Source organism: Myotis lucifugus, unplaced genomic scaffold (assembly GCF_000147115.1).
Source record: "Myotis lucifugus unplaced genomic scaffold, Myoluc2.0 scaffold_28, whole genome shotgun sequence".
In the NCBI taxonomy this organism is placed as follows: Eukaryota; Metazoa; Chordata; class Mammalia; order Chiroptera; family Vespertilionidae; genus Myotis; species Myotis lucifugus.
Genome location: NW_005871076.1, coordinates 3,956,289 through 3,982,928, shown reverse-complemented (window position 1 = coordinate 3,982,928; position 26,640 = coordinate 3,956,289). Strand labels below are relative to the sequence as shown.

The 26,640-nt window shown below is 48.6% G+C and overlaps 2 protein-coding genes across 4 annotated transcripts in view; one reads left to right on the top strand and one right to left on the bottom strand.

The window, feature by feature from the left end:
* Nucleotides 1–4,277: 4,277 nt before the first annotated feature.
* Nucleotides 4,278–18,697, top strand: KIAA0141 (KIAA0141 ortholog). Of its 2 annotated transcripts, none has more exons than XM_006086429.3 (13): nt 4,278–4,424; nt 5,382–5,496; nt 5,592–5,715; nt 7,908–8,055; nt 8,980–9,141; nt 9,397–9,485; nt 9,587–9,683; nt 12,553–12,695; nt 13,705–13,863; nt 13,957–14,049; nt 14,722–14,881; nt 15,408–15,641; nt 16,586–18,697. In XM_006086429.3, exons 1-12 carry the CDS (start codon nt 4,394–4,396, stop codon nt 15,638–15,640), a joined length of 1,554 nt encoding a protein of 517 aa, XP_006086491.1. In that variant the 5' UTR covers nt 4,278–4,393; the 3' UTR covers nt 15,641; nt 16,586–18,697. The 2 variants fall into 2 exon arrangements, with proteins under 2 accessions (XP_006086491.1, XP_014309265.1); XM_014453779.2 differs by having other exon boundaries at nt 14,722–14,887.
* A 1,964-nt stretch (nt 18,698–20,661) lies between these two features.
* Nucleotides 20,662–26,640, bottom strand: part of PCDH12 (protocadherin 12) — a 14,732-nt gene continuing 8,753 nt past the window's right edge. For both annotated transcript variants that reach the window (XM_023751994.1, XM_006086428.3), the window contains one exon: nt 20,662–22,673. In XM_023751994.1, the coding sequence (XP_023607762.1) occupies nt 22,195–22,673 (479 nt within the window). In that variant the 3' untranslated portion in view covers nt 20,662–22,194. The remainder of the gene's footprint in view (nt 22,674–26,640) is intronic.

Sequence of the window (26,640 nt, the reverse complement as noted above, 5' to 3'; positions counted from 1 at the left end):
TGTAAGTGGAGAGCAGTGTTGGGTGCCAGACAGTCCAATTCTAGAACCTGTGCTCCTCTGTGCTGCTCCCTGAAACTTCAGAGTTGAAAATGTTTGCCTCTAGAGAGTAGGAATAGAGAGTGGAGAGCTGCCCACGGCAGGGGTCTGCTCTGTTTTTTTATAAGCCTTGTAGTACTGTTTGACTTTTTACTAGAGTAGGTGCTCTCTTAACCAACCATTACTTGACGGAGGGGTAAAATCCACTGAGCTTGGCATGCTCTCTGCTCTCCTTAATTCACTTCACACGTAGGTATGAATTGTTTGACCACTTGACCAACCACATGTCCAGAACATTTAAAATGTTCATTTTAAAATGAGAAAACAAACTTGTACAAAGGAGCTTGCATTTTTTTTATGATAAAAAGTCCCACTAGTTAAAAGCAAAAACAACCGACAGCAATGCTGAGGGGATGACTCAGCCTTCTCAGGGATGGTGAGGTCGCTGGCTAGAAGGGACATGGTGAAAATAAGGGCTTAATCCCTTCAATCCATCGCCCACTCAGCAGCCAATAACCTTTTCAGGATCCCTCCAGCCTAATCACGCTCCCTTCCTTGATATGCCATCCCCTCAGGACAGAGTCCAGACATCTTAGGAGGTCTGTAAGACTTTATGACCTGGCCCCATTGACCTCTCCGGACTAACGGGCTATCACCATCCTATATCCTTACCAGTCCTTCAACAACCACACTGATCTACAATTGTACTCTCTCTGCCTTCCTGGGCACTTGCACCAGCCAGAACTGTGTTTCCCTTCCCCTTCTTCATCTGGCTAGTTTCCAGTCCTCACCTTTAGGCTCATGAGTTCAGATCTTGCTGCCTTCAGGAAGTCTTCCTTGGATTTCCATTCCTAGGTTATGAGCCTCTCCTTGGTGTTTCCATAGCACCCACCCCGCACTTTCCCACTAACGCACTTGCTAAGCCCTTAACCACTATTCAAGCCCCTGTGTCTTCCCCTCCCACACCGACTGTGGGCTGATCCTGTGAATTGCTTTAATCCAGAGTGCAGAAGTGAAGCTGTGCAGGTTCCAGGCCTAAGCCTTAGGGAGCCTGGCAGCTTCCACTGTTGTACTTTTAGGAAGTTCTGAGCCACTGTTTTGGAAGCTCAGCTACCCAGCTGGAGAGGCCACGTGGAACATGGCAGAGGCTCAGCCTTTCCAATGTCCCAGGCGAGCCTTCATATAACTCCAGCCTCAGCTGCCGCCTGACAGCAGTCTCATGAGAGACCCCCCAGTGAGACCAGCAGAATTGCCAGCTGAGTCCAGTCAATTCACAGAACTGTGCAAGATAATGACTGTTTAAAGCCACAAAATTTTGGAGTTTGTTATGCTGCCATAACTAAAACACCATTCTGTATTTTAATTGTCTACTGAGTTTGCTTGCCTTGCTAGACTATTTTCTCTGTGAGGGCAGGGACTACACTCATTTTTTAAAAAAATTGTTGTATACTCAGGACACTCTCCAGCACGCAATCAGCTCTCAGATATTGGATTAGTGCAAATTAAGAATGTCTGCCAAAACAAATGTCTAGAACCCTCACTGTGGTGGGTACACAATGGCATCAACAAAAGATAGTTAAGTGGACATCTGAGTAGTACGTTCACTTACCTTTGTAGAGGGGTTGAGTCAAATTGACTTTGGGCCACAAGCCAACACAGAGCAATCTTGGGAGAAGAGAATGGCTGATGGGTTGGCCTGAAGTTCAGGCAAAACTAAAGGCCAGGGTACAAAGCTGCCGTCCTTGATGGTGCTCCTCTGGGCCACACTCCACAGGTGATCGGTGTGTCAGCGAGGACTCCAGCAGCTCTAGCCATCTACCCTCAAACAGGTGGTCTGTTAGTGTTCTCAGACTTCTAGGGACACGAGATGTCATCAGGCCATTTTACATATGGGAACAGACACCTCATCTTCAAAAAACTTCAACTAGCCTCAAACACGGAGGACCCTCAATGATAGTATATGTGGAGTGAATACATTTACGCTAGAATCAATAAATCCGATGGTTGGGGGCTGGTGTTCTATGTCTGTAATCATACCAGTGCAAGGTGTCAAGTCAACAGGCATTGTTTGAACATCTTCTGTGGACAGTTTATGTCAAGCCCAATATGGGACACAAAATGGGAAAATGCCATCCCTGCCCTGAGGGAGAGAACTGGAGAGACTAGACTTACACAAATGAGGTAAATAACAGGGCAACATGTAATTACTGCTAAATTGTGTGGTAAGAAATTAAGTGCTAGAGAAACTGGGAAAAGTGGAGAGCAGTGAGGGCTCCAATAGTTGGGGAGTTGTCACTGACGCGCTAGATGTGGCTGAACCTTGAAGAATAAAATAAACTACAAGACAGGCTGAGTGGAAAAAGAATGTGGAAGTCCCAGGAGGAACAGAGCCGAACCAGTATGCATATTTTATTTTGAGGCAGCAACACAAGGTATATGAAAAGTGGTTGCCCCAAATCCCAAAGCAAGGATATTTCTGAATAGTTCCCTAATATTCACATGTCTGAGTCTATTTATTGTTTCTTCTGCTTGCAGTGCCTTTCTTCACCTGGCAAACTCTTTTTAAAAAAATATATTTTTATTCATTTCAGAGAGGAAGGTAGAGGGAGATAGAAACATCAATGATGAGAATCATTGATTGGCTGGCAAACTCTTATAGTTAAGGGCCTAGCTCAAATGCAACTACTTTTCAGAATCTTTTCCTGGTATCCCATAACCCAGTGGAAAATATCTATTTTTCACTATTGGAAAATATCTATTTATTTTGCCTACTCACCTCCCCCAGTACAATTAAGAGCAACTTACACTTAAAAGGCTCTTACTGTGTGCCAGGAACTATGCGAAACACCTTAAACATACTATTTTACTTAAGCCTCACAATTGCATGAGAGTATTTTTCCTATTTTATAGATGAAGAATCTGAGGCTTAAAGTGGTTAAGTAAACTGCCCAAGAACACATAGCTAGGAGGTAAGAAAGCTGGAATTCAAACCATTTGTGGAACTCCAGAAGCCACACTTAAAACAACAGACCATGTGTTCCTGGAGGCCACAAGTGCTCTTTACTCCGTCTTCTGATTCTAGGATGGTGGCTGACATATGGCTCAAAAATTGAACATATGAATATATCAGTCTGGTTGCATTAATTGCCTGTGTCTAAAAGTAGGTACCCCCCAGTACTTTTACCCCAGGTGGAGACTTCTACATACCCAGAAGTCAGGCACCTGGGGAAAAGGAGGAGGAAATCTACACACCTTATATTTGAATTTGAGCTGCTTTATCTTATGGATTCAAGTGCAGTGGAAGAGGAACCATGCTTTTCCCAGCAAAAGAACACACATCAGTGGCACTGGCTGGGTCTGAAAATGAGGGCTCTGATTAGCAACAGGTGTTTGTATAGCGGGGCGGGGGGTTCTCTCTTAGGTATTTTATTTTATTTTATTTTTTAAATATACTTTTATTGATTTCAAAGAGGAAGGAAGAGGGGAGAGATAGAAACATCAATGAGAATCATTGACCGGCTGCCTCCTACTGGGGATCGAGCCCGCAGCCCCGGCATGTGCCCTTGACCAGAATCGAACCCGGGACCCTTTAATCCGCAGGCCGACGCTCTATCCGCTGAGCCAAACCAGCTAGGTCTCTCTTAGGTGTTTTAAAAACAGCAACTCAAGTTGTTCCTGCTAAACCAGTTAGGGCCAGACCACTCTTTCTGACCCTCTCATTACGAAGGCTGGTGCCCAGACAGTGGAGGGGGTTGGCCAGAGGCTACGCGGTGAAACAAAAGCCGAGCCGGAGCCGGGACCCCGGAATCAGGGCCTGCCTGTGCAGTTCTTCACCGCCTACCCCGTCGGCCCGGCCCGCCTCTGCAGGCGGAGGGCCTTGGACGGGGAGCCTGGACTACGGGGTTTCTACCTGAGACCCTAAGGCTCTTCTCCGCCCAATGGGTCTCGTTACTCCCACCTCCTCCAGCATCGCGGCCGGAGGAGGGCTGTTCCCCTTTCGCGTCTCTACGGTGTTTTGCAAGAGCCTCTGGCGCCACCGAGGCAGCCCTAGTCCCGCTTCTCGGGCGGCTCAGCTTTGCCAGCCGCGAGCTCCCGCCTCCGCGTTCTCCCCCGGCTCGTGCCAGCACAGCCCACGTGGCCGTGCCCTTGCCGCACTTCACCTCCCGCTACCCACAACCCGCCTCCACCCCACTTCCGTTCGCCCAGCACCGTCCTTCCGGCGGGGCCCCTTTCTCATTGGCCGGCTGGGAGCTTCCCCGGGTTCCGCCGGCCGGAGGGCGCTGCAGCGGCCGCCGTACCGCTGTCCCGCGGTTTGGCCTCGCTTTCTCGGCTGCGAGCCTCTGGTGTCGGCGACGACATGTGGCGCCTCCCGGGACTCCGAAGCAGAAGTGAGGGGCGTGGGAGCTGCGCGTCCGGAGGCAGCGGAGGCTCGGGATGGGAGGAGGGGCAGGAGGGCGGGCCGAGCCAAAGCTACAGCGGACCGGGCTGGAGCGGGGAAGGCGGGGCCTGGAGGGGCGGGGCTGCACACCCGGGGACGGACTGAGGGAATTTGAAGGGTCGGTGGAGCTAGTGGGAAGAGGGTGGAGCTTAGAGCCAAGGAGATGGGTGTGGCTATTCAAGGGGGAGGAGCCAAATAACGAGGTGGTGGGTGGAGTCAATAAAAGGTGTAGAGCAGTGGTTCTCAACCTGTGGGTCCCGACCCCTTTGGGGGTCGAACAACCCTTTCACAGGGGTCGCCTAAAACCATCAGAAAACACATAGATAATTACATACTGTTTTTGTGATTAATCACTATGCTTTAATTACGTTCAATTTGTAACAATGAAAATGCATCCTGCATATCAGATATTTACATGACGATTCATAACAGTAGCAAAATTACAGTTATGAAGTAGCAACGAAAATAGTTTTATGGTTGGGGGGTCACCACAATATGAGGAACTGTATTAAAGGGTTGCGGCATTAGGAAGGTTGAGAACCACTGGTGTAGAGGCCAATGGCGTAGGCAGAGCCAATGAAACTGCTCCAAATATTGAGCTAGAGTTCAATTTGTGTATGAATGCCTGGTCATTTTAGAACAGTGGTTGTCAACCCTAGGAGGGCATCAGAATTGCCAGGGGCAACAAAATATAGATGCCCCACCCAGAACAATCTGGCTTATTGGTTCTGGGGTGGCACCCTACAATCTGTACTAGGCAAAAAATTCCCACATGTATCCTTTAAGAACTTTTGCAGAATCAGATGTTCCTGGGCTGGGGTTCCAAGTATCAAAGGGAAGATGGGTGGGCCTGCCATTGCCTCAATTCTGTTAAATGGAGGTGACTGGTTTTTGTTGCTCTGCACAGTTCTTCCCCGTCTGCTTGGGCCTGGCCTCCGGGGGGTGACCCCCAAGCCCACCAGCCCAGATGGGTCTCAAGCTACCTCCTCGACTCTGCTGGTCTCTGTGCCAAGCTTTGACAGGTGAGATACTGCCATCCCCTCACTCGTCTCCTCTCCTGGCCCCCCTCTCCCTCTTACCTGGGACAGAACTTAATGACCGCCATTACATCATCTAGGTCAGACCCCCATGGCCCAGGTCCAGGCACAAGCAGGGGCCCACGGTCCCATGGATGGAAGGATGCCTTCCAGTGGATGTCTGGCCGTGTCTCCCCGAACACCTTGTGGGATGCCGTATCGTGGGTAAGGCTTCCTCAGTCCTGTCCTTACCCCTCAGTGTGGGTGAGAATGATCCTGCATGGACGTGTAGTCTAGAAACAGGAGCTAGGGCATCACTGTGCCCACACTCACATTTTGAGTAACTCGTGACTTCGGAGCATATTTAGGGATATAGAGCCACACTCCCCATCCCCTGCCCTCCATGTGTTTATTCCTCCTTTTATTCAGTAAACTTCTATTTAACTCCTCTGAGCCAGGCATTTTTGGTAGGCACTAGGGAAATAGTGGAGAACAAGGTAGATAGGATTTTTGCCTTCATGGAGCTGACAATAAATAATGCTAAATAGCTAATATTTTCTTTATTAAAGTAAAGTATTATCTGTGCCTTATCTTGTTTAATCCTTACGAAAGTTTTGTAAGGGAAATATCTCCATTTTATAGAGGAGGAAACTTAGGCTCTGAAGCGTTAGGTAACATGCTTAAGGTCACACAGCTCTTAAGTAGAGGAGCCAGATTTTACTCTGGAGTTCATACTCCTACCTACCATGCTCCATAGCTTGGTTGCTGCACCTAGTATGGCTTGTAAAAGCACCTAGTACAGATCCTGGCCCATAACAGTTGCTGAATAAATATTTGTTGAATTTGATCTATAAAATCAGATGCTCAATCTAGCAGGGCAGAATCTTTGCCTTACAGGTTGTTCTTATAAGGTATTTTGAATGAAGTTGGCACACACATCATTCTTGTGTCTGTCACATCTCATCCCTATCACTTCAATGCTGTGTACTTTGGCAAATGACTTCACCTCTCTGAGTCTCAGTTGTCTCATCTGTAAATGGGTGTCATCAGCAGAGCTGAGCCTGGAATGTCTCCCATGACAGGGGTACTTCTGTCTGGGAAGCTGTGGACTAGAGACATAACACACTTTGGAGAGGGGAGCATTTTCCCTTAAAAAAAAAAGATTTTATTGATATTTTAGTTTTTTGAGAGAGAGAGAGGGAGAGAAACATCGATGTGAGAGAGCAACATCGATTGGTTGCCTCTGGTACACATACAGACTGGGAACCAAGCCTGCAACCTGGACGTGTGCCCTGACTGGGAATCAAACTAGCAACTTTTTGGTGCATAGGAGAACGCTCAACCAGCTGAGCCACACCGGCCAGGGCAAGCATTTTCCCATTTTACCAAAGATCCAAACCCTAAGGTGATCCCCCAGCGTCTTTTTGGAAACTGGACCTGGATCCCAGGTGTCCTGATGCCATCCCTCAGCCCTGTCACTGCTGCCCGCGTGAAAGGGCCTGAGCACAAGCTTTCCTCAGTGCCTGGTACATAACCCTGTTATTGACAATGCCAGCGCCTTCTCTTCTTTCTGGCCTCAGCTCACACGTCACCTCAATAGAGAGGGTTTCCCTGATTCCTTACACTCTGTGTAAACCCTGATTTGTTTCCTATAGCATAATTTGTAGTTCTTTCTCTGTGTATTTGGGTTTTTGTCTTTCTCCATCAATGAATATGATAAACTCCACTGGAGCAGAAACTGTGTCTGTCTTGTTTGTCATTGTGCCCAGTTCCTGTTGCAACACTAAGTATTTGGGTGTCCCTTTCAATATATAGGAAGGGGGAGGGAAAACCAAGCAGCACTGGGTAGGAGCTAGCTCAGGTGTTCTGCAGACCTGTGGAAGAAGAGACACTTTCAACAAGCCTGCACCTGTGAAGATGTGTGTGGTGGGGTGGCTTGGTCAGGGCGAGGGGAAGGGAAGAGTTGTGCCAGGTTAGAGAAGGAGAGTGAGCCTGGTGGGGAACTCTGACCTGTCCCTGCCTTTGTGGCAAGCCCCAACTTACCACACTATCCTTTTGCCTGCTCAGACTATTTATTCAGTGACTCACTCGTGCGTTTATTCAGCATGTATATCTTAGCACCCTACTAGGTGCCGGGGATACATTGGTGAGGAAAACAGACATGGTTCCTGCTGCCCTCGTGGTGCTTTAAGACTAACAGGAGAGTCAGACCTTAGTGGAATAATTGGAGAGATGATTGCTTAGGTACCAGTACGATCAGGGTTCCCCAGGGGAAGTTGGGTGCTGTGAGAGTGTGGAGTGGAAGCTGCCCCCACTAGGGGTCAGGAAAAGCTTCTCGAAGTGATGTTTGAGCTGCAGGCTAGGACTGTACGGGCTGACTGGTGACAGCTGTGTCCCTGATGGGCTGTCTTTCCCAGGGCACTCTGGCTGTGCTGGCCCTGCAGCTGGCAAGGCAGATCCACTTCCAGGCATCGCTGCCAGCAGGACCTCGGCGAGCGGAGCACGGCTCTTGGCGCAGTCCCCTGGACTGTTTCCTCTCATCTCCCCTGTGGCATCCGTGCTCCTGTGAGTTCTCAGTCCTGGGGACAGGAGGGCTGGGCTGGGAGTTTCTCTGGGCCAGGAAGCATCTCTGGACACACCTCAGGAAAAGAGCCATCAGCAGCTCCTTGCCTTTCCTATCTGAAGTCAGAGGAAGGAGAATGTGAGGAAGTTCCATCCACCCAGGGTGTGGGCCACACCTACCCTCCAATGTCCTCCCATCACCTTCCATGGAGGGAGCCCCACTGGGGTGCAGTAGACTGTAGATATTAGGTGTGGCTTCCTGTCTACCCCTGAGCCAGTTAGGTCATTCTCTGCTCAGTCATTCATTAATAAATGAATCTTTATTGAGTAATTATTATGTACCAGGGTACAGAGGCAATGAAGCCAATTGGTTAAGGCTCTGGAGTCAGACTATTGGGGTTCAAGCCCCAGAGCTGCTGTATACTAGTCTTGGGTCCCTGGACAAGTCATTTTAAACTTCCCTATGCCTCAGTTTCTTCATCTATAAAAAGGGGTAATAATAGGTTTCTTGGGAGGACTAAATGAATTAATATATGTCAAGGTCATATGTGCCTGACACATAGACACATAGGAAGTGCTCAGTATTAGTTTAAATTCTTGCCCTTATTGTCATGGTACCATCATTATCGGTATTATCATCAACAAAGTGTTAGGTGCTGGTGCTACAACAATGAATAAATAAAGTAGATCCCTCCTTGCCACTGGAAGATTAAAGCAGAAGAGTGATTTATGCTTCAGGCAGGAGGTCAGCGTAAATGTGGGCCCCTCTAAACCCGTGCAGAGGGAAGCCAGCAAAGGAAATGGAGGAGGAGGTCTGTGAAGGAGGTGTCACTGGAGTTTCCAAGTTCTTCCTTTGGTCCCCAAAACTTCCCCGAGCTCACTGTACTGATCCTCTCCTAATGTGACTGCTGTCGCCGGCTCTTCCAGCGTTGCGGAGGCACATTCTCCCCAGCCCTGACAGCCCGGCTCCCAGGCACACTGGCCTCAGGGAACCCAGGCTGGGCCAGCAAGAACTCTCCACTCAGCCCGAGAGCCCCTCCGCACACGGATCCTTGAGAGCAGCTGATCCTCAGGAGCCCCCTGAGGAAGGTATGTCCCTACCTCCTAGAACCAGCAGAAGGCAGGGCGGGGTGGGGAGTTGGACTGATGAACATTTCTTGTTGTATATGCCAGGTAAGGGACTTGTCATTCCTGTGAGGCCCCAGGCTTCCTGAGGTAGTTCACGGTTATTGTGGTTCCTGGCAGTGGTGCTGGCTGGAGGGGCTGGGAGACTGGGAAAGTGGGAGAAAAGGAGAAATTACTTTTTCCTTTGCCCTGGCTGGTTGTTGGCCTTTTCCCTTGCAGATCCCAGTGGTGTCAGCTTCCTGCATGCCAGCAGTAGCTTCAGCTCCCAGGCAAAACCAGCCCAGCCTCAGCCCACTGGTGAAAAGCAGGTATTGTCCAGATTTGGCCACCTGGATCTTTCTAACATTGCTCTGGGCAGGTGGCAATCCCAGTGAACTCCCCCATGGTGAGTCTTTGTATTTCTTCCCAGGAACAAGATAAATCAAAAACGCTTTCCCTCGAGGAGGCTGTGACTTCCATTCAGCAACTCTTCCAACTCAGTGTTTCCATCGCTTTCAACTTCCTAGGTAACTAGGTGGACCCTCCCTCAAGGCAGGCAGATGGGAAAACGGAAAGGGTATGGAGAAGGTCAAATAGAGTCACGGTAGGGACTGGTTTAAATCAGAGAGTTTCTTTTCTCCCAGGTAGGTAAACAAATCTAGCATGGGGGCACTGTGGTGTCAGGGACCCATTCTCATTCAAACATGTTTGCCATTCTTCAAACTGGCTCCTATCTTGAGGTCCTAGTTGGCTATTCTAAATCCTGCCATATTCTAGCCAGCTGGAGGGGGGAAGGTGGGAAAGCAAAGGGCCACTCCTTCCCTTTAAGGACATTGCCCAGAATGTAGGCTTACAGCCACCCTCATCACAGAGGAGAGTGGGAAATGTAGTCTTTAGCTGAATGACCATATGCCTACTATTAAGAAGGAGGAAATAAATCTTGGAGAACACCTTGCATGCTCTGCCACATAGGCAAGAACGGGCTCCTGAGGTTTGGAGCAGGCCCTCAAGTGCATGAGTAAGAACTTACCCACATCTGGAGACGCAGATGCCTCTCCACCATGTGTCCTGGTTTCCATAGTGACTTGTCTTAAGTTTCAGGCCTTCTAATGTGGAGACCCAGACTCCCAAGCAGCATCTATTGGAGTCTAATAGGCAGGTGAGTGAGAGGCTGGGATTCATTCAGAACAAATTTATGGAGCATTCACCTTTTCCTCAGCCGTATTTTAGGTGTTGGGGATCTAGTGTTTGACAATCAAAGCCTTTACTCTCGTGGAACTAACATGCGAGTTGAAGGAGAGAAAAACAATACATTGGCAAACGGATAAAGAGAATTCAGATGGTGATAAATGTTATGACCAACATTAAACAGGGGAGTGTGTTCATAATTTGGGCAAGGAACGTTTAATTTGGAAGGCCTCACTGATGGGGAGATCCTTGAGCTGAGACCTGATTAACAAAAATAAGCCAGTCTTGTTTCCATCTGGAGAAACAGCTTTTCAAGTAGAAGCAACAACAAGTGCAAAGGTCCTGAGGCAGGACTGATTTTGCTTTTTGAGGAACAAAAGAAAGGTACGTGTGTTTGGAGCTTAGAGATCATAGGGAGAATGAAGTCAGAGAAGCTGGCAGGGGCCAGATCAAGTGAGCTTTTCTGAGCCATGGTACAGTGTGGATTTGCTAAGATAGGAAGCCATTAGAGCAGTGGTTCTCAACCTTGGCTGCACATTAGAATCACCTGGGAATTGTTTTAAAATCCTGATTTCTGGGCCTCATCCTCCGGAAATTCTGTTTCTTTGTTATGGGGTGGGGCCACAACATTAGTAACGAAGAAACAGAATTTCCAGAGGATGAGGCCCAGAAATCAGAATTTTAAAAAGATTCCCAGGTGATTCTAATGTGCAGCCAAGGTTGAGAACCGCTGCATTAGAGGATTTTACACTGGTGCAAGAAGGGCAGTCACATGATCTGATTTACTTTTTTAAAGATCTCTCTGGCCGTTCTGTAGACAGATGTGGATTAAAGGGATGCCAGAGAAGGGAACAGGAGACTGGGTTGAACTGTTGCTGATGACTAAGCAAAATGTGATGGTGGCTTGGGCTAGGTTAGAGGCAGAGGAGACTGAGAAGGGTAGATGGATCTGGGTATGTTGGTAGAGCCAGTGTGGGGAATGGGGACGGTGGGATCCTTTGCCCTCTGAGCCTTCTCAAGGACAAGAGGACTCTGTGAATCCTGGTGGGAGAGTTTTCAGGCAGCAGGGAGGCGACTTCAGTTCACTGCCGGCTGAATGCAACCTGGCTTCTGCCTCATTAGCTTTTTGTGTTTCTGATGGGCAGACAGTCTCTTCTGAGAATTTTCTTGCCCATTCCTTCATTCATATATTCATTTATTCAGCAAGTGCTAAGCACTGTGACAGAACACAAAAGGAGCATAAGCCATAATCATATTTTGCATTTGTATAGAGCTTTCACCCTATGCAAAGTTATTTCTTTTGCATTCTTTTTCTGCATCTGCCTCCAGGATTTTAGTCTAATTGAGGAGACAGGGCTTATATTCTTGAAACATTTTAGTTCGGAGAAAAAAGCTCGTATATTAAGTAAGTGCCAAAAAAGTGTTTCAAGCCTGAGTGTGGTCTGCAGGTTCTAGAGCAGAAACAGGATGCGAAGGCCAGATGGTGGAGGCAGAAAAAGATATCCCAGGCAGGAGAAACAGCTTGAGCAAAGGCTTAGAGTTGAGAATTGGCTGTGCCCAGCCCCTCTCCTGTTTTTCTTTTTATTTGGAAGATAAAAGAACCTGGGCTTTGGACACACCTGAGTTCAGGTCTTTGCTCTCTTATATTCTCTCTCACAGTGTTGTCATAAAGCAACAGTAACAGTATCAGCTGTGTGAGGTTGTGTTGGTCACAAACAGCCTAAACCCACTCTGGCTAACTTAAAACACAACAGGAGTCTATTGAGACCTGCTGACCTGCCGAGCCTCAGAACGGACAGGCATCAGGGAAGCCCGTGGACCCAGGGGGCAGTACCTATAGTGCCTTCAAAGTGCTGTCCTCAGAATAAACTGCAAAAGCTGTTTCTCTCCTGTCACAAAGAGATCAAGAGTCAGATTTCTGAGGGAGATTCTCATTGGTTGGGAAGAGAGGAGACACGTTGATTGACAGCACTGGGGGGAGGGCTAGTCCCAAAGGGAAATCGGCATCCTGTTGCCAAGAGGAGGATGGTGTAGAGGAGGGCAGAGCCCACTGATGTGTATGGCAAACCAGTGAAATATTCGGAGAATGGAAATACATGCAAATGTCCAGCACCAAAAAGAAAGGAAGAAGCTGTGGGTACCTGGCCGAGGATGTGGGGAAGCTCCCAGGGGAAGCTGTGAGCGTTTACGCCCTGTGCTTTCTTACAGGGACAGAGAACATGAGGAATGGGAACCACACGGCGGCCTTTTCCTACTTCCAGAAAGCAGCAGAGCGTGGCTACAGCAAAGCACAGTACAACGAGGGCTTGTGTCATGAGTATGGCAGAGGCACCTCCAGGGACCTTGGCAAGGTACCAACCTCCTCTCCTGTCCCGAGACCCATCCCCTGTGCCACATGGCCCAGAGTGACCTCCGGAAATGAGCAGTGGGCAGGGTGTGGGGAAGTCCAGTCTCTCTCCCACCTGCGCGGGAAACATTTTTACAAAGCTCTAACTTCTAGGAATTTAGATTTCAAACTCAGGTAGGTCGGGCCCTGGTCTTTCTTCTTTGCAGCTATACCCTCAGGGCCTAGAGTATTACTATGGTGAGTGGGTTAATTAATTCTAAAACAGCAAGATAGCCCTGACCGGTTTGGCTCAGTGGATAGAGTGTCGGCCTACGGACTGAAGGGTCCTGGGTTTGTCCAAGGTCAAGGGCATGTACCTTGGTTGTGGGCACATCCCCAGTGGGAGGTGTGTAGGGGGCAGCTGATTGATGTTTCTCTCTCGTTGTTTCTAACTCTCTATCCCTCTCCCTTCCTCTCTGTAAAAAATCAATAAAATATATTTTTTTAAAAAAAACAAGTACAGAAAGATGTTATATACAAGAATGTATTTCTTAAAATTGTATATGATAGCAAAGAAAAGGAAAGCAACCTGAAGTTTCCTCAGTAGAGAATTGGTTAATAACATCTCTGTGGGCCTTAAAAATAATGTACTAGATCTATATGTATTGTCTGGGAAAGACATTCATGGTGTATTGTTATATGAAAAAATAGGTCACAAAATAGTGAATGTAGTTCTCCCTCTAGACACATATTTAAATATATATAGTATATATGTGTACATATGTAAGCATATATATGAAGAAATTTGCAAGGCTGTACACTGAGATGTTAACAGAATGATCTTTAGGAGGCAGGATTTCTTGGGATTGTATGTTTCTATTTTTCGTTGTATCTGTATTTAAATTTTTCTTTGGCTTATCTGCATTTTCTGACTAATCCGTAATCATGATGTACTATTTAATTAAAATAACATTTAAAACTTTCAATCAAAGAAAAAGCCGCTTGCAGTGACGGTGTTTCTCCCTTTGCCCCAGGCGGTCCTTTGTTACCAGCTGGCTGCCAGCCAGGGCCACAGCCTGGCTCAGTACCGCTATGCCAGGTTCCTGCTACAAGGCCCAACCCCCTCGCGGGACCCTGAGCGGCAGAGGGCAGTGTTCATGCTGAAGCAGGCTGCAGACTCAGGCTTGAGAGAGGTGCGGGCCATGGGTGGGGTCTCTCCCGGGCACCTGGGGTGGGTGGGGCCTGGCAGCAACCAAAATATGTTTTTCCTTCCTTCTTGACCACAGGCCCAAGCTTTCCTCGGGGTGCTTTTCACCAAGGAGCCATACTTGGATGAGCAGAGAGCTGTGCAGTATCTTTGGCTTGCTGCCAACAATGGGGTATGAGATCTCCAATATCCAGGCATCTTGGAGACCCGCTCTGATAAAGGAGAGGACTTTGGAGCTGGGACTGGGTTCTGTTTTGTTTAGGGGACTTTTTGATAGGAGAATTGGGCCAGCTTCAAGCTCTTGCTGATTTACGTGTGACCTGCGCAAGTCCAGTGGTGTGCTGAGCTGGCTCAGACCAGCCTGTGAGAGCTGTTATATGTAAAATCAATGATGGCCAGAGTATTTGCACCATGGAAATTGCTGAATGCTACAGAACAGGGCTTTTTCTCCCGCAGAGCCAGGTGTTACACATTAACCAGTGCACTACTGAGCTGGTCACTTAATAATCCAAACCTGTTGCCTCATCTCTAAAATTGGGATAGTAATGCCTGCCTATCTCCTAGTTCACAGGGTTGTCACGAGGATCAAAATCTGACTAAGATAACAGGTGTGAAAGCATGTTGTAAGTTGTACAGACAGAAGGTGCGTCGTTACACGTGTTGTAATCCAGGGGATCTAGAAGACACGTGAAGACCCCGAGCTGTTGCTGGGGGGTGTCTGGTGTCTGTGAACCGGGGGCATTGGCATCCAGGCAGCATGGCCTAGCGTTTGTTTCACAGAGCATTTGTTTCATGGATGAAAGCAAGCAGTGTGTATCTGTGTGTCTGTCCGTTTTCTCTTTAGGACTCACAGAGCAGGTACCACTTGGGAATTTGCTATGAGAAGGGCCTTGGTGTGCAGAGGTGCCTGGGAGAGGCTGTGCGATGTTACCAGCAGTCAGCGGCTCTGGGGAATGAGCCCGCCCGGGAGAGGCTGCGGACCCTCTTGTCCATGGAGGCAGCAGGTGCAGGTGCAGGTCAAAGCCCACCGGGCCCCTCCCCGTCAGAGAAGGGGGTGGCAATAGCTCTTGGTCTCCTTGCTATTTCCTGCCCCAGTGGTTGGGTAAGAGCACAGCTTTTTGAGTCAGACAAACCTGTTTTGACCCCTGTGCTGTCACTGAACTTGGGCTCTATGTCCTCGAGCCTCAGTTTCTTCACCTTTGACTTTGAGGTACTAGTAGTACTTGACTCACCCAGTAGTTGTAAGGGTTAAATGAGATGACTATAAAGGGCTCAGCAAGGCTGGCACACGGTAGGTATTAAATAAATGGCAGCTGCCCTGGTGATTTTCCAGGAGAGACAACGTCCTGAGGCTGCCTTGGCGCCCTGCATTACCCTGCGAGGGCTCCGAGAGCCCTGCTCACCCATGAGTCACTCGGGCTGGGTGGGTTAACAGTGCCAGGGGGAACCAAGTCTTTAAGAGATCCTTGCTCCAAAATAGGAGTCCAAGAATACAGCATGAGTAAGAGTTACTCTCACCTCTCCTCGCAGCCTCGGGGCCCAAGGACCTGGCAGTCACAGGGTTGAAGTCCTTCTCCAGCCCCTCCCTCTGCAGCCTGAACACCCTGCTGGCAGGAGCCTCGCGCCTCCCACATGCCTGGAGCACAGGGAACCTTGGCCTCCTCTGTAGAAGTGGCCATCTCAGAGCCAGCCCCAAGGCCCCCAATATGGCTGTCCCCCCACACTCCTTGGAAAGGAGTGTCGTCAGACTGGGTTTTGGCTAAGGTGAGATCAGTCACTGGTACCTCTCACTGGTACAGGGGGGAGGGCAGGGAGGAAGTTGGATGGCAATAAAGATAGGGGTCAGTATGCCTTTCCAGGGTGGAAATCAAGTGGGAGCCAAGTTCTCAAGCAGTTTCAAGTGCATGGCTAATAAATGACGTTGACCTTTCCCCTCAGTTGGTAGCCTCACAGATGAGCAGTGGATAAATCACAGGCATTTCTGGTCTGTGCACAAAAGGGATTCATTCAGTGACGTGTGAAAAACGGCACTGAGTGCTCCGGAGACCCAGGTCCTCACCTCAGCCTTTGTCTTGGAGCAAATCAGTTACCTTCTCCCTCCCGATAGTTTCCTCAAGCTTAGACTATATCTTTTTTTTTCTTCTTCAATTCTCACCAGAGGAGTGAGGATATTTTTTCCATTGATTTTTAGAGAGTGGAAGGGAGGGGGGAGAGAGAGAGAGACATTGATGTCACAAAGACACATTGATTGGTTGCCGCACACACGCGCACACGCACGCAAGTGCCGCCTGTGCTCTAATCACCGAGCCACGCCGGCCAGGGCAAGACTACATCATATTTTTGCCAGCATCTGATATGTGTGCCTCTGGTGGTTCACAAGAGGATTTTAGGTGGTATTCAAATTGATAGTTTTTATTTTAGTAGTGTATATTTAATATATCATTTAACAATGTGACTAGCATATTATAGTTTCACAGAAATTAAGAACAGTGAATCCAGTTCAAGGAAAGCATTGTGACATTGCGTAGAAGGGAACACAGATCCAGAGAGGTGGCAAAAGTCCTGAGGTGGTTCCATGAGCAGCTAAAACTCGGGGAACACTGAATCAGTTCGCTTTTGTTCCTCTCCAACGGATTCATGAGTGTCTGGTTGGGAAGTAAGGAGTTTTCTTGCCTAAATCCCTGATGTATCTGTTTGACCTTTTTCAGACCTTCTCACTTCAGCCCTAAAGATGGAGCCTGTGGGCTCTCAGAGAGATACCACAACTTGAGTCCCAAAGAAGAGGCCAGTCATCCACCCACCTTCCCAAAGAACCTTAAGTACCTGCCCCAGCACCGTCAGGAGGAGGAGAGTGTGTGGAGGCCCAGGTTCTGGCCATGTCGCTGTGCATGGCCACGTCACCTTGGAGCAGTGAGTAGCTTGACTCACCGCCTTGTCCCTCTGCTGTAGACCAAGAGCAATGGTGTCTGCCCTCCGACTCCGCAGGGCTGGTGTGGGCATTGCACTGTGGACAGGACCTGAGGAGGCATATGTGTTTACGTGGCTTTATGAGTCACCAGGCCAGGAGGGGTGCCAGACCTCCTGACTCCTGGTCCAGGGCTCTCTGTGCTGTTCACACTGTAATTTTACGTGGAAGTGTTTTTATCGTCCTGTGGATGTGAGGGAGTGAATGGAGATCGAGTACCTGGACTCTTGGAGCAGGAGAGTGTGGATTTTGAGTGGTCTTTGCTTGTGAAGGGTGTGCCAGAAATGCATGGAGTTTAATAAAGCAGATATGGGATTATCTCATCACTCTGCCCTTGAGTGTATTGGGGAGAGCCAGGGAGACGGGAACGGGGAACTGACAGCCTAGGCTCCATTCTCGTCTCTAAACTTTCCATTAACCAATTTAAAGGGTCTTAAAAGCTTCTCCAAGAGAGAGACTTAGAAAAAATGATTTCTGAGTCAACGCTAATGACTTCAATTACTGAATTTGTGAATAGCTGTGCCCTGGTTTCTGGATGTGAGCCCAAGTTCAATAGCATAGATGTGGTTGAGAGTCGGGTGTGTGAGGGACTGACGACCAAAACCCCTAGTGACGGTTCAGATGGGAAAGACCACCAGCTCAGCCAGTTCAAAGGTGGGAAGAATTGAGGGGAGTGTCCACATTTCCCTCCCTGCTGCTCCCCCCTTCCCCAACCTTAGTGGTCCTGTCACTTTCCTGTCATTGCTGGAGCCCTAAGCTTCCTCTAGCTCCACTGCCTCCCCTGCCCCTGCTGCCTTTCCAGGGCTGCCCTACACACTGGCCTCGCCCTGCCCTCCCGTGGGGCAGGGGCCTTGTCTTCCTTTTATTCCAGTATCCTCAGCACTTAGCACTGGGCCGTGCAGGTAGGGGCTCCATGCACGCATTGGTTAAAGCTCAGGGTTTTAAGCTGTGCCATGCAGTAATCTCTCTGCAAAAAAAAAAAAAAAGGTTTCTGTGGTCAAATAAGTTTGGGAAGCGCTGCACTAGACGTCCCCTTTTTATAGATTCACAAAGCACATCAGCATATTCAGGGTTCCAAGAAGTCCTGCAGTACAGAGCGTGGTTAACCCGATGCTTCCCTCGTGGAGCTGAGCACAGAGCGGCACCCTGCAGATCGCCCATGAGCCTCCGAGGGGCACCTCTGTGGAAAAGTCACTGCTCGGGGAGCCAGCCTCTTCCCTTCCTGTTAGCATTTCGGGTTCTCTGATTACAGCTGCCTCCTGACCATGCCTGGACCAAGGGGCAGTTCAGACTGTCCAGGGACACTCGGTGTCGTGTGGTGATGGCCAGATGCGGCCCTCCTTCCCCCTCAGTGGTTACAAATTAAGTACTGGTTCCATTTGAGGTGGCAAGCGTGGAGGTGGGATATTTTTAAGCTCTCGCTGTGGAGAGGGAAGGATGGGAAAGTCGTGAGAGAGATGTTTTCAAGGGACCAGAAATCCTTGGCTGTTCAGTCACTGCGGTCTCCACACAGCCCCAGGGGATGGTCTTCGTCCACAGACCCAGAACTGTGTGCTTTTGCCATTAAAATTCCTTTACTAATGACTCATTGTCAGGGCCCTGAAAGGAAATGTGGGGGGAGGACAGGGAGGTGGCCCCTGCCAGCAGGGCCAGCCTGGGTCAGGATGCTGGGTGACCTGAGGCTCAGGGCCTGGTGCCCTCAGCAATGAGACCTTTGTGGGAGGCTCTGCTGCCTCAGTTTCCTTATCCGGAGGTACTATTTTCAGAGAGCCCTGACCCTACAGTGGGAATAAGGCTGTTTGGCTCATTATGTCTTTGTGTTAATACAATGCTCATTAAACATTTATTCAGTGAATGAGTGATTCTATGCATTGCCCCTTCTCCACCCAACATCAAGCCTACCCCACACCTAGTAGGTGCTTAAAACATTTGTTGAAGGGATTGATTCTATATAACACCCCCTTCAGTACTGATTTTGATGTATAGTAATTTCTCAACAGATACAAAATGTTTGTTGACTGAGTGTTTCTGATCATGCCTCCCTCCTTGCCTTACCCACTACCGTGTACCCAATACTTAGTAGGGCTGAAAAATGCCGACCTACTTTCTAGGTACACTTTCCGTGCCCAGCTGAGCCTCTCCACTCCGTCTTCTCCGTTTTGAGATGTGGTTCTCCCCAGCGTCCCAAGGGTGGTGGTTACCACCTCACTCTTGTTTCAGCCAGAAGAGGTAGGGTCAGTGAGCCACCAAGTTGAAGTCAGGTGACAGGCAGGGAAGGGAGGCCACCCGTCAATCTCCGAGCTGCCCCAGGCTCAGAGTGAGCACTGCATTCCACTCCTGGTGCTGGAGATCGGCTGACTGTTGATAAAAAACTGCACTTTCCAAATTAAGACGACTTTTAACTGAGTGCTCGCTGGCTCGCCTGCTCCCTCAGTCTCCCAGGGGACAGAGCCCATCTTGGGAAACTGTTCTGAGCATGTCCAAAGTCTCAGCTTTGACATCTCAGCTGACGTCAACAAGTTTCTGTGACCTTCCTGTTCAGCCCACTCAGTTCTGTCCCCACATATACTGTCTGGTATTAGCGTGCTAGGAGGGGGTCACATGGTGCAGGCGAGAGTACAACCCCCAGTGCCTACACCCCTGCCCTGAGCAAAGGCTGGTGCCTCAGAATAGCTCTACTCAGGAGTTCTCCAGGCTTTGCAGGAAAGGCAAACTGAGGACCAACTAGAGGACTGCCGTGGTCCTTAACCTTACTTAGGTCCCAGGCCCTCTGAGAATCTGATGAAAGCACTGGCTCCTTCCCGTAGCAAAATGCACTTCCCAATCTTAGGAGCGATTCAGCAGGTTCATAGATCCTGAAGCCCACCCACGGGTCCCCGGTTAAGAATGCTTGATATATTAGAACGAACTTCATCCTAAATCCCAGCCCTGCCACAAACCGGCCACGTGACTTTGGGCCAGTCAGCCTTTCTGTCCTGCCATTTCCTTGCTATAAAATGTTCAGACTCCTGATAACCAAAATTACCCGTGTCTGTGGAGGTTTAGGTCGTGACTTAGAGCAGTGCCGCATAACCTTTTATAGGTCACCTGTTCCTTTGAGAATCTGATGAGAACTTTGTTTGTCTTCTACTTAGGAAAATGCCTATACACAAAGTTTTGCCTAGAATTCAGGGAAGTGGGGGTGGGAGGTCCAAGGTCTACAGATTTAGGACTTTTGAACAGGAAGGAGGCAGTGATCCAGTATATCCAATGCTCTAGTTGCCAACCATGCTTCAGGGCTCCTCAGGTCACCGCTCCCACATCTCTCTGTCCACCCTCCCAACATCGGCTCTGTACTGAAGAGCCACTAGCAAATGGGAGGTCAGCCTGTCTGGTGCTATGGTTTTCAGGCTTGCTTTTACATATGGAACCTTTTTTTTTTTGGTCCTAGTAGAGCAGGGGTCCTCAAACTACGGCCCGCAGGCCACATGCAAATACAAATATTGTATTTGTTCCCGTTTTGTTTTTTTACTTCAAAATAAGATATGTGCAGTGTGCATAGGAATTTGTTCACAGTTTTTTTTAAAACTATAGTCCGGCCCTCCAACAGTCTGAGGGACAGTGAACTGGCCCCCTGTTTAAAAAGTTTGAGGACCCCTGTAGTAGAGCTTTATCTGGAGCTCCAATATAGATAAAAGGGAGCTCTGAAACATTTTTATTTCATTCATTCATTCATTCATTCATTCATTCATTCAGTGGGTATTCATCATATGTTGCTTTGTGCCGGGCACCTGGCTGGTCAGACTGTACGGAGATCTTGTAAGGAGATCATCACTCTGTCTTGGCTGAGGTGATCAGAGACCCTGCTCCTGAAACACTTAGCTTTTGGGGCTCAGTTTCCTCATCTGTAAAATAGGACAATGGAATAATGACGCCACACTGTATTCTAAGTACGCTTGGCATCATTAGCCCTCGTTAGGAGGATGAAGGACAGTGAACATGAGCACTGAGCTCCAAAGGAGGAAAAAGGAGGGATTTTTGCCCTCAGTGTCCAGGAAATCCCCACGCTATGGAGAATCTAGCTGAATGATAGCTTGGAAATTTCCAAGAGAATGATAAGGCTGAGCCTTGGGAAGATATTTGCTGTTTCTTCACACCCTCCTCCCCTGGAAGGTTTGCTGCTGTCACTATCGATTTCATGGAGCCGGTTTACACACTCTCCTCCCGCGCCTGAATTCACAGGCCCAAACCTGCTGTGACAAAGATTTCCCTACGAATGGTGGTTTCTGGGAAGATGATGTCTGTACCTGAAGGGCTGCTCCCTGGGAAAGGACAGGATTCTGCAGAGGCCCAGGCCTGCGTCAGGTCAGATCAATCCCCTTCACTCTGGGCTTGGTTGTTAGACGTGCAGGCCTGCGCGGCTTTGGAAATACTCTTCAGCCATGTTTCTGGAGGGGAGCTCAGGCAAGTCCGCTACCGACAAGAGCTCACCTCTGGGGGCTTTTCCGTTCCTTTCTGTGGCTGGCAGTCTAGTGTCAAGGTCAAGGGCATGGGTTTTGGTGCTGGACAAACGTGGCTCCGAGTCCTAGCACTGCCTCTGCTCTCTGCTTGATCTTGGGCAAGACACCCAGCCTCTCCATGGCTCATATCCTTGTCTGTGAGATAGGGATAATAACACCTCCCTCTCAGGGTTGTTGAGAAATTATTAATTAAATTCTATTGTAAGCCTGGTGCCTGGCTCATGTAAATGCTCTATAAATAGTCACGCTTTTCGTAGCCCTAATTTTCCAGCTGAGAAGCGGATTATTTGATAATGCAGCACTGGAGGAGTGGGGTCAAGAGTACACATGTCCTTCGTTGCGTACCTAACACTGCACCAACGTGCCCTGTTCCTGTCCAGGCCCAGCCTGACCCACTTGACAGGGACTGGAGAACAAAGAACTATCACTCTGTTATTCGTCCCTCCTGAGGGGTGTAAACAGGCGAACAAGCCACTGCTTTTCCTTTATTAGAAGGTTGGAGAGCTTTGCCTGGCACCCCAGGATGCAGCCCCCCACCCTCCAGGATGCAACAAGGCCATTCTTTCCTGCTCGTGACAGACACTCCGTGGCGTCTGTTCCGCCCGAGGACCAGCCCTCTGTGCTCTACCTGTGTTTTGCCAGCAAACACTTATCTCAGCCACTCACTATCTCCATCCTCCAGGAAATCCAGAGGCAGAGCTAGCTCCTAACAAGGGCCTGCTTTGGTCAGCCAGCTGTTAGTCCTTGGGCCCCTGTCCCCTCCGTGGGGCAACATCAGTCACCCTAAAGTTCTCGAGCCACTTCTGCTCAGTGAGTTCAACAATATTAGAAACCAGAACATGTCCGAGGGCCCTCAGGGCCGGGACTCCCTAACATCTCCCAGGGCCCCTGGTTCCTGGATCCAAAGGCCCCTGCTGTTGCTGTTGCTGCTGCTGGTCCTGGTCCTGCCCTCGGTCCCCTTCTTTCCACCTGGGTCCCCCTGGACGTCCGTGCCTGTGGCCCCACTGGTGGCCAGGTCTAGACTGAGGGTCCTCCCGCAGACCGAGAGCCGCCGCAGCACTTCGGAGGCAGCCTCCACGGGCACGCTGGCCCGCGGCTCCAGCAGCATCTCCAACAGCGAGCTCATCTCCGAGAGGAAGGTGCTGGCCAGCCGTGTGCCTGTCGGGCTCAGCTCTGGCCCCGACCCCTTGCCGAACGTCTGGAAGGTCCTCGGCTCCTCCAAGGCCGCAGTGTCCGGGGAGAACACGTTGTCACGGTAGTTGGTGGCAAGGGGCAAAGAGAGCCTGGCCATCCAGGCCGGGTCTGGGGCGCTTAGTCGGTCCAGGGCCAGGCCTGCGGGGGGAGGAGAGGACATAGTGAGGGCTGAGCCCACGGAAGGGCAGAGTGGGTGAGGGTGGGGTGTGGGCAGGGCAAGGGCACTGAACAAAGGAGGGAAGGGAAATGGCAGAGGACAGACGGGGCAGCCAGAGGGGGACAGGAAGGAAGAGGCCCTGACAGGGAAGCTCACTGGCCAGGAAGGCCGCTGACTGACGTTGCCCATGAGCTGAGACAGGAGGAGGCAGGAGGAAGGCCTACAATTAGAATTGGCCTGTTTTTAAATGACGTCTGGGTGGGTGGCGTGTTTCAGGTCTAGGTGTCTTTCACCCACTGCTTATAGCCAGGCGCACCCTGAATGGGGGAAAATCCCTTTTCTTGGCCAAGGCTGGAGTTCCTGCCGTGGGGCTGCCTTCTGTCTGTACGCATAATAGTGACCACTTACTAAGTACTTCTTCTGTGCCAAGCAATTTACATCATTATCTCATGTAACCGCCACACAACCTTTGAAGTCCAGAGTATTATCCCATTTTATAGATGAGAAAACTATAAAGTTCTAAGAAGTTAAGACACTAGGCAACTAAATCCAGATTTGACCCTGGGTCTGATGACTCTGAAGCCCCCTGTGACTGCACCGCTGCCCACTCTGAAGAGCTGCCCCTTCCTCCCCCTGGATGCTCCAGGGGCCCATCTGTGGTCTCTGCTGAGAATCAGGCTGGGGGGCGGGGGGGAGCGCTGGCTCTCTAAGGGCCGTCCCAGGAAAGGGATGGGGCAGTGAAAAACTGTCTCCTGGAACCCAGTGCTACCATCACTTCTTTTCCTGTCTCAAAAACTAGTCCCAGGCCTGGTGGTAGAGGCCAAGCAGAGGAAAGACTGTCTTTAAGAAATGTAGTTAAAGAAACTGTGTCTTTCAAAAAAAAAGAGGCACAACATCTACTTTAACATGTATTTAGTGTTTGCCTAAAGTGAGCTGCTTTAAAATTTGTGCATATTGTTGGTGGAATGCAAATAGGAGCAGCCACTTTGGAAAGCAGGATGGGCATTAAAAATAGAACTGCCTTATGACCCAGTGATTCCACTTCTGTGAATATATCTAAAGAAACTCAAAACACTAATTCAAACAAATATATGCACCCCTTTGTTCATTGAAACATTTTCAATAGCCAAGATTTGGAAGTGGCCCAAGTGCCCATCAATAGATGACTGGATAAAAAAGCTGTGGTACCTTTACACAAAGGAATACTACTCAGCTGTAAAAAAAAAAAAAAAAGGAAATCTTATCCATTTGTGACAGCATGGATGGAACCAGAGAGTATTATGCTAAGTGAAATAAGCCAGTCAGAGAAAGACGAGCACCGTATGATTTCACTTATATGTGGAATCTAATGAACAAAATAAACAAACAAAGTGGAGACACTCAGAAAACAGACTGACAGTTCTCAGAGAGGAGTGGGGTTGGAGAAGGTGAAGGGATTAAGAAAACAGCAACTCAGACACAGATAACAGTATGGTGATTAGCAGAGGGAAAGGGGGTGAGGGAGGTAGATGAGGGTAAAGGGGGGATAAATGGTGATGGAAGGAGACTTGACTTGGTGTTGTGAACACACAATGCAATATACAGATGATGTGTTATAGAATTGTACACCTACCTATATAATTTTATTAACCAGTTACCCCAATAAATCAACAAAAAGGAAAAAAATTAAAAGTAAATAAAATCTGCATAGCATAAAAGCCTGAAAGGAGATTTGCCAAAGTATTAACTGAAATCAGCCTGGGCAGAAGTGATTTATTTTCTTTTTATCTACATTTTTCTACATTAACTAAATATTGCTTGTGTAATTTGGAAAAGTTATTTCAAAATACAGCTAATTGTTTTTTATATTGATATAAACGAGTCTCCATCTCACCAAGTGAGCGTGGGACTGTGCAGCCTGTGAGGCAGGGTCAGGCCACTTCCCAACTGGTCCAGCCCACGCCTGGGACTTAGAGAACATTCACTGAATGATTGAATGAGCAAATATTAACCCTGAGCATTTGGGAAATGTAAACCTTAGTTTCCTGCGACTCTGGAGTAATAAGGTTGGAACTCTTGGCGTTACGGAATTAGGCCTTTCCTTGTACCAGGGTCAGAGAGCTTCCGAAGGAATGAAGCTTGGAATGAGAAAATCACTGGGGTGGGTGCGAATGGCTGAAAAGCGATGGTGAATTCCCTCTGTGGAGGGTGGGTGCTGGGCCGACCTGGGTTTGATTTCCCCGCTTTGCTGCTTGTGAGCAGTGTGACCTTGGGGAAATTGCTTAACCTCTCTGAGCCTCCTTTTTCTCTCATAAAGGGTGAAATGGCAGTACTCATCTTGTTGGGTTGCTGTGAGCATTCAGATGAGTAGCTCAGGCTTTTTTACCCCTGCCTCCCTCTCCAGCCCGCTGTGCTTGCCCGCTGTGCTGTGGGAAAGCAGGGCCACGTGGGAACCGAGCCCACAGGTTCCAGTCCCACACTGCCCAATAGAGATCGACTGTGAGCTACAGAGGTCATTTTAAATGCTCTATTTGCCGCATTTTAAAAAGTAAAAAGAAAAAGTGAAATTAATTCATAAAATATTTTATAATTACTATCATTTTATCACATAACCAATATTTTTTCATACTCAATATTTTTAATAATATTGGGATATTATAAATTACTTTTTACACTAAGTGTTCAAAATCTGGAGTGCGTTTTATATTTACATCCCATCTCAGTTCAGACTAGACATTTCCACATGTGGCTAGTGGCTGCTATACTGGACTTCACAGTTCTACATTCTAGACAATACAGTCCTATAAAACTTTGCACATATGTGCTGTCCAAAGCAATATCCATTAACCATAGGTGGCTGTTGAGCACTTGAAATGTGGCTGGTATGACTGAGGCACTGAATTCTTCATTTTACATGTACTTAATTTTAATTAGATTTCATTTTACTTAATTTTAATTTAGAGCCACAGTGGTATTAATAGCCATTGGCTGCACAACCTTGGGAACATTATTTAACACCCCTGCCCCTCAGATTTTTCCTCTATGAGCTGGGGATAATGAATAGTCCGTATCTCGTCAGAGTTCCTCATGAGGCACCTAGGACAGGGTCTAGCTGCTCTAGCACATAGAAAGCACTCAATAAATGTTAGCCTTATTTTTGTTAACCAAGGAAAAGGAAGTGCCTGCCATGCCTTCAGCATGTTTGCTGCCGGAGGGAGCACACAGGGGATGTCCAGATGAGAAGCAGCTTGTTACTACAGAAACAAAACCACAGCTTAGGGACAGTTGGATCTGTAGGTGTTACCTAAAGGGGGCTGACGGCTGTCCACAGCAGAGGGGCCAGCTAGCAGACTCTTTAATTAAAATTCATCTTTTGTATCTATTTTCAAAACTAATTGTTTCTCCAGAAAAAAAATATTTTTGTTTCAGTAAGAAATGTTAGCACATTAATGAGGTGATTCAGTTCTCAGGGTAAAAGGATATTTAAACACACCAAAGAAATTCTAAAAAGTGGTTCAGGAGGTAAGGGGAGGTCTCTTGGTGGAAGGCAGGCCTAGGTTGACTCACTTTCAATCACTAATGAGCCAGGTGACTGGGCAAGCTGTTACCTCTCTGAGCCTCAGTTTTCTCATGAGAGTGCTCATAATACCTACCTCCAAGGACTGTTTGGAAGCTTAAATGAGATAATGTGTACAAGATGTGTCCTGTACCTGGCACACCAAGAACTCAGTAATCGTTCACTATTCTAACGATGATTTGTAAAACGAATAATCAGAGTAGAATCTGGTCTTTAAACAAATGAAGGCCTTCTGAAGCTCCAGGGGAAGTAAAATGTTGCTGATGTTCCTCTCCAGAAACGGAATGGCTGTGTTTCCCTGCAGTGGATTGCAGCAGAACTCTGGAGCCTGAGCATGTAAGCAGACTGTGTGTGGGGTAGAAGGAGAGTTGGGTCACCTGGGGAGTCCCTAC